This window comes from Nilaparvata lugens, chromosome 2, assembly GCF_014356525.2.
Source record: "Nilaparvata lugens isolate BPH chromosome 2, ASM1435652v1, whole genome shotgun sequence".
Classification (NCBI taxonomy): domain Eukaryota; kingdom Metazoa; phylum Arthropoda; class Insecta; order Hemiptera; family Delphacidae; genus Nilaparvata; species Nilaparvata lugens.
The window spans coordinates 22,190,880-22,205,614 of NC_052505.1; the positions used below are offsets into that span (position 1 = coordinate 22,190,880).

General features: G+C 34.5%; 1 protein-coding gene across 2 annotated transcripts in view; it reads left to right on the top strand.

Annotated features, from left to right (window-relative positions):
- LOC111062867 overlaps positions 1-14,735 on the top strand; it is a 371,950-nt gene that overhangs the window by 160,495 nt on the left and 196,720 nt on the right. For both annotated transcript variants that reach the window (XM_039420796.1, XM_039420797.1), the window contains exon 4: positions 1,387-1,572. In XM_039420796.1, coding sequence (XP_039276730.1) covers positions 1,387-1,572 — 186 coding nt within the window. The remainder of the gene's footprint in view (positions 1-1,386; positions 1,573-14,735) is intronic.

The window sequence follows — 14,735 nt, forward strand, 5'->3', positions numbered from 1 at the left end:
TTCTCCTCTTGATTTTCATCTTCTTGATGAATTCTTCTTCAATATCATTATGCCATTATTTCATGCCATTCAAAAACCGTATCCACACTAAACAAATGTTCGGCATACATGCTCTGCAAACATGTTTGTTGAGGAGTTCAGGGGCAAACATTTTAAAAAGTTTGGACAATCATTGTTTTCAAACCAAAATTTAAAATCCTTATTGTTTTTATAAACTGTAAAGTAAACTATAAACTATAAACTTATAAATTGTAAACTATAAACTTTACTGTTATTTATAAACCTTACTGTTTTTCCAAAAATTTTCTGTGTTGACAGCTGTAACACAACTGTAAAACATAAAAATCTGTTCTCCCCACTTACAAATATTTTGTTTGGTGACGCCTCCACAATGGCCACGGGCAAACATTGTCTGTCAAACATGATAAAATTTGCCCAAACTGTTTCAACAACATGTTTGACGAACATTTGTTCAGTGTGGACACGGCTATAAAATCAAAATAGTTCCTGCTATCCTCTTTTCCATCCCTATCAACAGATACTAATGTACTGTACTCCTTCAACATTAATAATATTATTATTACCCAACTTGATTTGAACTTACATCTCATTTTCAAGTGTGAATCACACATAAAGCTATGGTAATGAGTTGAAAGCTCGAATTAAGTTGTGTAAAAATAAAAAATGTATTCTATTAGGGTTTTTTGATTTCAAATATTCATATAGAAGTAGCCCTAAACAAGAAAATTAATATTATATTCCATTTTTGGGAGCTATTGCCTATGATTGTTACGCTATTTTTGTTTTCCCTCTGCTGCTCCTTTTACATTAAGGCCCGGTTGCACGAAAGCCGGTTAAATTTTAATCATGATGGTTTCAAACACTATTTTTCGTCCAAATCTTAGTCTTTCTCATATATTAAATATTAATATTAAGATTCTAATCGAGGAAATTAATGAGCCTGTAGAGGAAAAAAGGTTGATTCCACGAGAACCAATCAGAGAAGGCTTTTTCGAAAAGGAGGCTTCTCTGATTGGTTCTCGTGGAATTAATCAGGATTAAATTTAACCCCGGTTAAATTTTAATCGTGATTAATTTTACGAGAACCAATCAGATAAGGTCTTCTCGTAAAAGAGGCGTCTCTGATTGGCTCTCGTGGAATTAATCACGATTAAAATTTAACCGGCTTTCGTGCAACCGACACTATGATTTTCATCTTTCAATTTCGCACTCTTTACTTCTATAGTATTTTTCAATTGTGTTCTGTTTGCAGCCCTTGTGCCACTCTGTGTCGGGCCAGCTCTAATTGGCTTGGCGGCATTGGCATTGCCATTCATTGTCCTGAGCCACACTTTATGCATCCTTTGTTTGCTTCTCGGTTCGCAGGCGACAACTTGCAGGAGGCTGCTGACGTCGACCAGAAGCCGTCCACAGTCGAAAACGACAAAGGAGAAGGAGAGGCGGAAGAGAACGAAGAAGGAGGAGAGTTGAAAGAGAACGAAGTGAGGGAAGAACCGGAAGAGGATAAAGAGTCCGTTGCAGCGCCGGTGACGTCTGCCGTCGAGCTCAATCGTAAGTTGCAAGTCGATAAATTCATGCAATTGCTAGCTTCTGTATCCGTTCATGTTTTATGCTTCTATTTCTTCAACTATTTCTCTTCTATGAAAGGAAATATCTTGTGGCGTAGAGTGAAAGATGCAGGTTGACTGCTTTTTGTGGCAAGTGCAGGCTGTAGGCTATCACAATAATCATTGTCCTATGGTTTCCGCATTCAATGTAGCTTTATTTATCGTATTGAATAATATGAATGATTGCAGAGAATAATAAAATACGATGGAATAGAGTAGATGGAATCCAGAAAACTCATTTTTCCATCAGAAGTATGTTTCCTATTGAAGACACAGTCATGGAAAGCAACGTTTTCCCTTTTTATTGTGATAAATCACAGATTGAATTGCATCTTCGCTTAAATTAATGAAAGAATCTTGAATTAATCAACCTTACAGATTAATTTGGGCACAATTATTTATTGTAAAACAAGTAATAATGTATTGCACTCGTCTTTTCCCAATACTGGTCTCCAGCTTCAACAAAGCTGAGAAACCTGTATGTCCATTTCAGCTGATCTTTTACCAACTTCATTTATAATAGCATTATTACCATTATATGTACTGTATTTTGCAAGAATCGGTTTTATTGTAGTTTCAGTTTCAATCGGCTTAGTTGAGTTTTTGTTCAAGTTGATACTCCAGAGTTTAGAACTGTACTATTTTAAGAATAAATATTGTAATATTTCAGACCATGTTTCGTAGTTTTAACATTTCTTTCAATTCATGCATAACGTTGACAGAAGAAACAATAATGTCATTCTTATAAGAATGCAGAATTCATTAAGGAACATCCTTTTTATGGCACTCGAAAAACCTTTATCTTGTCGATCAATTTCAAAATTCCACAAATTGTCCGAAACGAATGGAATGAATGGACTGTGTATACTATACCGTCAAAACGAATTAAACAACGATATATCATAATAATAATCGTCATCATCATCATGACAATTGTCATTAGGATGAGGTGGAGAGGGGAAGGTAAGATGGCAACTACTCATGCGAACTATGCATTAGTCCGGTTATTGACTCCAGACCTTTGCTGGAAACTGGAAGGTAATTGCAACTGCACACGGCTCAAACCAAAGAAGATTGTAGTTGAAGATTTTTAGGAATGTCGCTGGATGCCGTATGATATCTGATGTGCGCCACACAATTAGGCTCCTAGCTCCTGTTTCCTGAAGAAATCAATCTTGTTCAAACTAATCTAGTAGTGGTCATCTTGTAGTGATTTTGAAGAACATTCTATCTGATTTTAATGCATTGTATCCCACAATTATCCAAACATTCATTCGAAATTTTAAATTGATATCGAAGTATGAATAATTATCAATAATGTAATCGATTCTAACCATAGTGTACTGTCACTTGATAGTATAAACTGAAACCCAAAACTACTGACAATCTAGAAAAATGAAAAGATTAGATTATTCCAATGCTTAATCCAATATTTAACCCAAAGTTTTCATATCAGTCATGCTAACACTATAAACTAATGCGTACTAATAAGATACGAAATTCGCACTATTATAATCCTAACTTGCTCAATATTTATCAGAATGCGATTCATGAAAATGTTTCTTTCATCTTGATCTTTCGGATCATGAGAGCACTATAATCCTATTGAACTAATATCAATGTTATTCTTGAAATCTTCTGTTTGTCTAGAGTAAGTTTCTTTATTCAACAATATTTAACAATATTTGATTTTTTATAATTATAATTATCGATCTTTAAATGTTGATCTTTAAATGAATATGTGTCACATCATCTATATATAGGTATAAAAAGAGGAATGGCACTGACTGACTGACTGACTGACTGACTAACTCACTCACTCACTCACTCGCAGAACTAAAAATCTACCGGACCAAAAACGTTCAAATTTGTTAGGTATGCTCAGTTGGCCCTTCAGAGGCGCACTAAGAAATCTTTTGGTAATATTTTAACTCTAAGGGTGGTTTTTAAAGGTTTAAAATTCATTTAGCAAGTATATTCTTCTTATTCCAATATCTTAAAATTGAAATGTCTTTACCATATGTTAATATAGAACTATAATCTAGAGAGAGTACCTCTTCGAAACAGTTGTTCTGGTAACTAAATTAAACATTTTGTCAGGTTGGCATTAAGTTGAGTTGACTTGGTTAGGTTGGCACCAAGTTGAAGATTGAAATGCATTTATCCAGGACCACCTAAATACCAATTTATCCAATTAGCCAAAATTAGCAATTTCTCAGCTTTTCTGCGTTTCCTCACCTTTTTCAATAATTGATGGAAATATATTTTAAAAAATTCAGTACACAGGTTTAGCTGAGATGGAAGAATTTTGTTCGCCAAAAATACGCCGATATAGTAACAGGTGTTTTTCGAGATCAAATTGACATAATACGTTCAAATTCGGTACAGAGGTTCCGCTGAGGTCTACATGCAGGCGAGCGAAGCCAGCCCGCTGATCTCATTTTTGGACAATCCAGTCGGGGGTCCAGAATTCGGTAAATAGGTTCCGCTGAGGTCTACATGCAGGCGAGCGAAGCGAGCCCGCTGATCTCATTTTTGGACGATTCAGTCGTGGGTCCAGGGGGCGGAGCCCCCTGGCCAGACGGATATGGCGAGCGAAGCGAGCCTGACGGCTAGTTGCCGATATGTTCAAGATCAATGTATTATGCATTACACAGACAAACGGCCGATTTTGTAAAAAATAGTAGGAATATAGGGGAGCAAATGGTTCATACCATACTCTTTCTCAATCGTCTTGTAATCCAGTTGAATTGAAGCCTTATCTACTCATGACATGAGCACAAGCTGGAAGAGTAGTAGAAGCTAAATGGTTGATATCCATGAAATTTATGTTTACGGATCCACAGCTCTTGAAAGCAGATTTTATTACACTTTACCCAATCCTTCCGTAATTGGTTTTCATGCCTCATGAAGGAAAATCTTATCACACATACGATTTCAGTACTTATTCACCCACATTTGAAGTAACTTGGTTGATGATCTCCTAATCAGTTGGTCTATAGAATCATAACTAGTGAGCTTATCGTTATTATTGTGATAGAGCTTTGGATTAGTATAGAAATTTTATGAGTCTCTGGATTTTGCATTCTGCGTGGATTTTATTTTTGAAAAGGATTAAGTTAATAGTTATCGTTCTGAAATCACTTTTTATGCCTGATAATCTGAATGCTTTGTGGTAATAATTTATTTTGTACATGATCCAGTAATATTGAAACGATTCCAACACAGAGTTAATGTATCAAGAAATAAATACCTAAACAAAATTAATAACTTTCAAGTAGGTACGTTATGTATTCTTAGTACTGTTTATTGCTCTCACCAAGTCTCTCTCATATCTGACCAAGACTATCCGCAATATTTCTACCCGTTTGTACTCTGTGATTTTCACATTGGAAGAAATGAAAGCGCTGATGATCAAAATCAAGTTGGTTCGATGATTTACTAGTGGAAGGAATCTATAATTCCTAAACTGCCTTGAGGGCAGGTTAGGTCAGTTAACGATAATTCATATCGAATGTCCAGTTAATTTGAAAGTGGATACTAATGAAGACATCTCAAGTAATCAGCAGCTATTCAAGGATTTACCTTTTAGCCTCTACTTGACGTAGAGGATAGAAAGGATGAGGCGAGTGAAGGGAAGAAAGAAAATAGGGAAAGAAAAAATAAATTTTGTGAGACATGTCACGACAATTGAACACTCTTTCTCACTTGAACCCTCACTCATTTCTTCTCTCTCATTGGCTCGCTCTTCATTATAAATCCACGTCACGATTGGATTGTCGTGTGTGCTTTATTACTTTGTCTTCCTCCTCTTTCAGTATCAGTTCCTTCCTCTATCATCTGTAATATTTTTGTTCATTCTTCCTCTCCCCAGCATTATAGAATCTATTCTCCAGTTTCCCATGATTTTCTGTTTCCCTATTTGTTGAATTTAATCGAATTTCAGCTCCTTTTTCCCCACTTTTCTTTCCTTATTTTCCATACTCTCTTCCTATTATTATTCCCTTTTCTCCCACCCTCACTACTTTCATCCTTTCTGTCACTTGTATTTTCAATCCTCCTTGTTCTTCCATTCAGAATCGGAATCAATCCATTTCCAATTTATTTCATTATCTGTCACAGGCTATACATCAGTAAACAGTGACAAAAGTCATGTCCAAAAAAAATAAAATTATAACATTCATATTACAGAAGTCTTTTGTAAGAATAATGATGAAGAAAACAAGATTGCATGAATCCTTTCCTCTCTTTTTAAATTTAAATATTCTGCCACTTAGATATATGTACGTTTTTAGAGTTTTGCAGATGTTCTCTAATAGGAGTGGCAATGATACTATAGGATAATAGGATACTAATCGATCTTCATCGCGACATGGTAATAGAGCTCAATTGCCAAGACCAAGATCCACCATGTTCCAAAAATCTTTCTTGTTCTTAGGTCCAAAATTCTTCAATAATTTGCCTGACAATGTAAGATCTTGCCAATCGTACCCCTTGTACAGTAGATTGATCAGAGAGTGGCTATTCGGTCTTCTTCCGGAGGCGGTCGAAGCTAGTTTTTTGTTGTTCAGTGAGGCATCACATTTCTCAAATTCTAAAAGTTATTTTAATTACTATTTTTTCTGTTATTAGCTTTCATCGTATTCTTTATTTGTTGTATGACTTTTATTTTTGTTTCTCAATGCCTTGTTTTACATTTCCTAGTTATAATTACTGGATACATTATGTAAGCAATTCGATAAACAAATTTATTTTTTCTACTATATGATAGTTTCTAGGTTCTGCAGCAACTCCTCCATGCGTACAGGGAAGCTTCCCTTGCATGAGAGTATTTATTGTCAAGAGAATTAAATGTATATAATATTCATAATTGTATTATTTACAATTATTTTTAGAGTTTATGCTCTACATGATTGAGTATTATTTTGCATTGTTTTTGGCAATAAAGTTTCTTATTAGTATTATTATTATTAGAACTTAGACTTATTAACTTTTTATCATATTCAGAATATAATTTATTGCCTTCTATCTTCGAAACGTCATTCCCTTCCATCCAGAAACATTGAGTTTCTATCCTGTCACCTGTGCGACCCGGTAACGAATCCTTGATTACGAAAGTAATTGGAAGTTTTCAAAGTGTTGTTTATTATTGTGTGCCTGAATAACATGTTGTTTTCAAGAAACTCACCAGCAAAATATTTGAAATAATGCAGTATTACTGTTACGTCATGATATTTTATGTTCAAATAGTCTCAGTCGATGAGATCAAATGAATAAAAATTAAATAAGGTGCCTCAACTTGGAAAATTGTATAATTCCAAACACCTTGCATTGGTTAGCTGTTTTCATATCTATTTTGATGGTTTTTGTACAACTAGCTGTAGCTATTACTATTCCAGTTTTTGATGTACTTCAACAAGTAAAATTTCTGTGCAAATAGTTCTCAGAATTCCAAAAAAAATGAAGTATTGAGAAAACACACCCTTCTACAACAAGGAGAGCATTGTGATTGTTTGTATCATATTGCACTGTGGAATGTGGACGAGACTAGCATAAGGAATGCAGTATTAGGACGTGAGCATTGATGTATGTTTTGGAGTGAGAGGTGCTGAGAGAAAGATGAACTGGTGACCTTGAAGACGACACCTGACCTTGCCAAGGTTGTATCACTGTTATAAAGGGCAATGCACCATGTGAGAATGAGTTTCGAGACGACAAGTTGTACATTAGCCAGAGATAGAGAGAGACTTGTGTGAATTAGTCGTTAACATTACTTGCATTACATTGTGTTATTATGATTGTGAGATGCTTCATCGCGATTACCTCTGTAATTACAACGCTTTCTTCCTTATTTCAGATTTAACTAAAGTAGTATTTCACTTTGTAACATCATGAGCATTTAGATTTTTCACACTAGGGAAACATTTTTAAATTATCAGTCTGTTATAAAATAATTTCATACTACCTTTTTAGAAAGAACTTGTTCTTGTATTTTATACTGGCAGGTAACCCGTGCTTCGCAATTTTAAAACTTTACAAACTGAAAACTTGACATAGGCCTAAGCTAATGACATCTTAAAGAATTGAAAATAGGACCATAACCATCCTCGGTTAATTAAGAATAATTATGCAAAATTGCAAGTTAATCAGTCCAGTAGTTCAGACGTGATGATGTGTCAAACATAATTTTCCTATCCCGTACGTGTTTTTTTTTCAAATAGGGTACAATGGAATTATTTTTCAACTAACATATCAAGTAGCGTAATGAAATACGTTATTCAAATTATCATTTGGTGCATGGATGCAAAACCAACAATTTATCATTCAATGCATTGCTCACTGAATCTTGAAAAAAAATTCGATCATTATACAAAAAAAATAACAACAATGAACAGTTTGCTCACGATTCAAATCCATACATGTCAGGACATTTTTAAAGCTTTCACATTAGACAAAGAAATGTTGACTAGAAGAGAGTTCTGAAAAAGCATCACAACTAACCTGTAGGATGAAAACTCATAAACTGTAGAATCTACCATACTGTAGAATGAAAGAATCAAAATGATTTGAGCATACTGTAGTTGTGTTTTCTTGTGTGCGATTCGCACAAGAAAGACGAGAGTAACAATCAGTGACAACATAGAAACGAAAAAATTTTATGCTACTATGTTAACGTTAGTAAGTGTAGTACAGATCTTCAATAATCCCTATTATAATAAATAGATTAATTTACTAGACTATGTAGTAAAAAACACGAGTTACTGTCTGATCAATTCCCACAGGCATTTCACAACATGTATAAATAATTCATAATCCATTTAAGATAGAAAGCATCCATTTGAGATGAACTCCAAATGATTGAATAAAAGCACTAACTCAGGAGACTCTTCAAAAACATCATTCTTTACATTATGTTGATTTTCACATGCATTTTTTTCAGTAGGTGAAAACTAGATCTTTAGAAACCACTTGGTATTATGTAATCGATTAATGATCCGATGAGTTCAACAGTAGAATCGCTCACCTCCTGTTCGTAACAGCTTAGAAAAAGCGTGAGATCACGCATTTCCCACGATGTCATGCTGAAATGAAGCAATTATACGAAGTGTAATTGGAACTCATGCGTTTCATTACGAATAAATAAATTCAAATCGAATCCTGTACTCGAAATGCTGCAAAAAGCGGATGATAAATTATGCGAATCTTTTTGCATGCTTTATTTATTCAAATGCGAACAGGTCTAGTGTTTTGTTAATAGATGCTGGCTGCAAATATGCGGATACCAATGCGATTGAATGAAGTTAATGTGCCTCTAGTGTCGTCCGCGGTGTGAATGCTGGGAATTGGACAAACTCCAATGGGAACATGCTCAGGAAGAAGAAGGAATAATGATGAGGAGGAGAGGGGAACCGTTGCTAAAAGTAGGAAATGCAAGGAGACTAGATACAGTGTGGTCACGCTTTTATTTATCATACATGTGGAGAGGATGGCTCTGTTACTAGGTTTGGAGTAGATATAAGAGAGGCTTTCGACATTGATTTCGGTTGAAATAAGGAAGTTATTAAGGAGGCTATTTTCATCAGTAAGCGGCATATTCTTTCCTCAAATAGTCTCAATTTACAAATCAGGAAAATATTAATAAGAAGCTGCATTTGGAGTATTGCACTCTATGGCTCAGAAGCCTGGACTATTGGTAAGGCAGAAGAAAGAGCACTAAATGCCTTTGAAGTATGGTGTTGAAGACGGATGCTCAAGCTGAGATGGACTGATGAAATGACGAATGAGCAAGTATTTCAAAGGGTTGAGGAAAAGCGATCCCTTTTACGTATTTTAAAGGACAGATGGCATTCTTGGCTTGTCCATGTATTTAGTAGACACAAGGAATTCACGTTAAGAATGGTGGAAGGTATACTAATTGGACAAAGGGCTCGTGGAAGACCCCGGCTACAATATTTGAAGCAATTTACCAAAGATTTAAGGATCCAGAGCTACATCCAACTGAAAAGTACAGCTCTGGACAGAAAACGATGGAAAGCTGCCTACCAATCTAATGAATGAAGCTGAAGAAGAAGAAGGAAGTTATAATATCCTATACTATTAAACGAGCAACTTCTGTTTATATGTTTAGATGTTTGGATGTTTATATGTTTGTATTTCACCGAATTTCAAAAACGGCTCTAACGATTCTCACGAAATTCAGATCATAGTAGGTTTATAATATAAAGATTTGATTGCACTAGGTCTCATCCCTGGGAAAACTCGCTGAAGGAAATTAAAAGGATAATTATTATTCATCCTTGGAAAAACAGCTGATAATAATTATTTCGTCGTCTGTTGGTGATGGAAGTGAGTGAGCGAGTTCATGTGTGTGGGACTGTGTCAAAATTTCGACTCAGCTGTTGAACTTTTGTAATCATAATCAGGTACTTAGTGCCGGTTGCAAAAAATCCGGGTTATTTTCAATCGTGATTAATTCCAGTAGATCCATCTTTTTGAAATGGTCTTCTCTGATTTGGTTTACGTGAAGTTAATCGGGATTAGAATTTAACCGGCTTTTGTGCAACCGGACCTTTGTGAGGGAAGTTTTTTCATTCCTCTAGGAATTAATCTCAATTTACTGTGATTAAAAAGAACATTTGTGTCTATGAATGTTATTATAATTTATTCTTTCGTAATAAATTTTTTATGCTTTTGTACTCCAGAGCGAAGCTCGGTCCCCGATATTGATCTCAAAGTTCAAATGAAGTAAATTCTAGACTGTATTGAGTATTCAATACAGCCACTTTTCATATTTCACCAAGAAAACGTTATTATTCCATCCATGTTGCAGACTGTCAACATGTGACTTGACAACATTTCTTTTCAGTACAGAACTGTAATTCGATATGTCCATTACATAATCGTACAAACACAACTATTTCCTCCCTAAGGAAAACTTTTAGCTTCTATCTAACATACAAATTTATGGTATTATTATTATATCACAGATTTGAGTCTATCTACCTATTCGAAAATTGTCAACTATCATCTAAACACTAGTGTCATCATATCCCGCCCAGAAACCTTATTAAGGATTGGATCCTTACTATGATTACGAATTGGTTCAGGACGATTAGATAGTTACCATACTGGGCAATACTGGTGAATTATGATGGCTTATGCAAGAGATTGATAATGTCCATCTGTTGTTACCAATGTTGTTTGCGAGATTTCCTAGCTTAGACACAAACATACATGGGTCGTGGGTGTATCCGCTAGCTATGCTATGCTACAACACGCAAAGTGGATTTACCACTCTTGTGATGGGACGTTGATATTCCTTAACGTAAAAAAAACTGTTTTAGTATGAGAATTAACTAGTTGGAACATTTTCGTCTATCATGTTAACCTATTTGACTTCCATAATCATCTTATTCAACTGTAATTTTTTATTGCTAGAAATTTATAGTAGATAAAACACTCCATTTGTTCCTTCCTGTGAATACGATTTCATGGAATTTATTTAGAGTATTGATAAATCAAAGTATAAAGTATAAAATTTGAAGAGAGTTGGAATACAAGAAACCTTACTCATTGTTTTAACTCTAAGAATTACCAATATATCATTCAAATTTCAAACAATTGTTTCGTATCATCACTATCCACTATTTCATTATAAAGTTAATTAATGTTTGAAAATTTGTAATTGCTTAATGTGATGCTAGTGATTAGTAATCAATAAAATCAATGATTAACAGTGATGCATGTTCATAATTCGCAAGGTACTGGGAGAAGCTTCAATATTCGTTTCACGTTTCATACGTTTATCAATCTAATATTACTTGATTTTTCTTTGATTTGAAAGAGTTTCATAGACCAAACGATGAAGAAAGTCCAAATTCCGAGAAAGAGCGTAATTTACGGGAAAAAATCAGAAAAGAATATGATATACTTTTTCTCCAAAAATCGTACATTTTCTGATTCAGCATCGTCAGTATGCGTTAAAATATGTAAAATAATCTGGAAGTAGGCCTACTGTAATATCAACTTGTTTAGTAGCTAAGGTGAGAAAATGCGTTGAAAACGAAAATCTCGTTTATTTAACTATTTTTTGAATCAACACCCACCTCTAGTCCTGTTATCTTGCATTTATCCTTGCTGACTATTCGAATAGTATAGCAGATGCATGCACATCAATTCCATTTCATTCTATTGCATGCATTTAGTTTATTTTCTATTTCGCTCACACTTTTATTTCCGATCAGCTATTAAGTGAGTGTGGTGTTGTGTGCAACTCTTCAGAAACGCCTCAGGCATCTTTCCAATTCGTACTGTTTCGTCGTGAGCTTCATCTCTTGGAACTGGACACGCACCTATCAGTAGAATAACAGTCACTCACGCAAAATACACATTCACACTACAACTACTTTGAATTGATTGCATTTTATTCGGTGCAGATAGTGAAACCAAACTGTATTCTACATACTTTTTGTCGTATTATGTTCTAATATCGGGCACCGAGCTTCGCTCGTTATTTTTATTTTTTGATAAACAGAACACAATTCTCTAAAATGATCGTGTTCATATTTCACAGCTGGCTATATGTCATCTTATGAATTTCGGGGATGCGAAATTTTGATTTTTCACATACTCGTTCACTCACTTTTTTACTATCCACAGCTGTTTCAGCCAAGGATGAATTATCCTTCAAATGCCGTTCAGCGAGTTTTCCCAAGGATGAGACCTAGTGCAATCGAATCTTTATATCATAAACATACTATGTTCCAAATTTCGTGAAAATTGTTAGAGCCGTTTTCGAGATCCGTTAAACATAAATAACCAGATATATAAATACAGAAATTGCTCGCTTAATATAATAGGATTCTCTTTCGCTGATAACAGCGAAAGGTTTTTATTTCCACACATAAAATTTATATGAATTTAAAACATAAACTTTATTATGGTTTTTTATTCTCACACATGAACTTGTGTGGGAATAATGTAAAGATTCGGATCAATTAATAATTCAAATAAAGTATTTTACAATATTATATTATGCATTTCCTTATTTAAAATATAGCAAGTTATTTAGAATCAATACTATAAATATAATAATTTTCATACAATGAGTGGAAAAATCTATTTTTACTTTATTATGACTTTCTAGCTGATTATTCCACAACTAGAAGAGATGTTTCTTGTTGAATCCACAAAAATGTAATTCAACTAATTTTGATCATTCGTATGATTGAAAAGCAATTGTTCGTTTTGATTATTATTAATTTGATTAATATGAATTACCATTAGGGCATCTTTCAAACCAAATTCTCCTTCATTCAAGACCTTCATAGGTAATTAAATTCAATTCAACGTCATTTCCAATACACAATAATAATGATCTCCTCATGGAAAAAGGTGCGTTGTTAGTGGTACTTGAAAAGTACTTAAACCAGCTTATTTAAATCGAAACATTCTATTGACACAGTAGGCTATTAATATTCATCTTATAAAATTGAAAGCTAACCTGATGATCAATAAAATTGACCCTAAAAGGACATAAAGGTCACAACCTCCAAAGACCTTTACCTCTGTTGTTTCTCTTGTTGGATTATTTATTGGCGCTTTCAAATACAAACGTTAATTGAACGAAATTTCAACAACGATAAGAAAGCAAATTAGCATCTTAACGAAACCTGTACTCTTATGCAAATAGCGCGCACAAGTTTCCAAAATGGGATGGATTTTAATTTTATTGGATGACTTTAATTTCGCTCGTCTCCATAAACTCCTTGGCAATGCGGGTGGTTTCCAAATTTTCTCTTATGTCAATTCCAATGTGCAAAATTGTTTTGGCGATTTGTATTCAGACAGAAACGCACGCACTGCCGCTGGCAAGCTATCAGTTTAGTTTTGAATGGCATCTGTTTCCACTGATGAAATCAAAAAGTGATCAACAGTTACTTGGGGCTATCAGTGGTGAGTATTACCATTAGAATTGATTGCAATCATAAAGCACTTTTGGATTGGGTTGTTGATATAGAATTGGATGTGAATTTATCGCCTTGATGTATCCTGTATGGAATATTAGCAAGGAACCAACAACCACCACCTCATTTTTACTTTCCTTGCCCTACTACCATAGGTAAGGAAAGTATTGCTTTCCAAAAAAAATTAAGGTACCCCAATTTCAAGTTTTCCATACGTTTCAAGGTCCCCTGAGTCCAAAAACATGATTTTTGGGTATTGGTCTGTGTGTGTGTATGTGTGTGTGTGTGTGTATGTGTGTGTGTGTGTGTATGTGTGTGTGTGTATGTCTGTGAACACGATAACTCCATTCCTAATTAACCGATTGACTTGAAATTTTAAACTTAAGGTCCTTATACCATGAGGACCCGACAATAAGAAATTCAATAAAATTCAATTCAAGATGGCGGAAAAAATGGCGGATAATTACTAAAAAACCATGTTTTTCACGTTTTTCTCGGAAATGGCTCTAACGATTTTCTTCAAATTTATACCATGGATAGCTATTTATAAGCCCTATCAACTGAAATGAGTCTCATCTCAGGGAAAATTTCAGGAGCTCCGTAATATTCTTGAGAAAAATGGCGGATAATGACTAAAAAGCCATGTTTTTCACGGTTTTCTCGAAAACGGCTCTAACGATTTTCTTCAAATTTATACCATGGATAGCTATTTATAAGCCCTATCAACTAACATGAGTCTCATTTCTGTGAAAATTGCAGGAGCTCCGTAATATTCTTGAGAAAAATGACAGTTACTAAAAAACCATGTTTTTCACGATTTTCTCAAAAACGGCTCTAACGATTTTTTTCAAATCCATACCCTGTATAGTTATTTATTAGCTCTATCAACTGACATGAGTCTTTTTCCTGGGGTACTAATGGGGGTCCACCCAATCCTTGAGAAATGGACTTTGTAACCTCCTTCTCGTGCATGAGGTAGGTAGGAACACGGTTTTTACTTTTTCTTCTTCCATATACCGTGGGTACGGTAGGTAGAGCATTTTATAAAAAGAACACAGTCATAGTCAAGATATTTCATCTGTAGAACAGCTGTTTTGACGAATTTCAAAAAAAAAACATCGAATTTCACAATATTTAAATA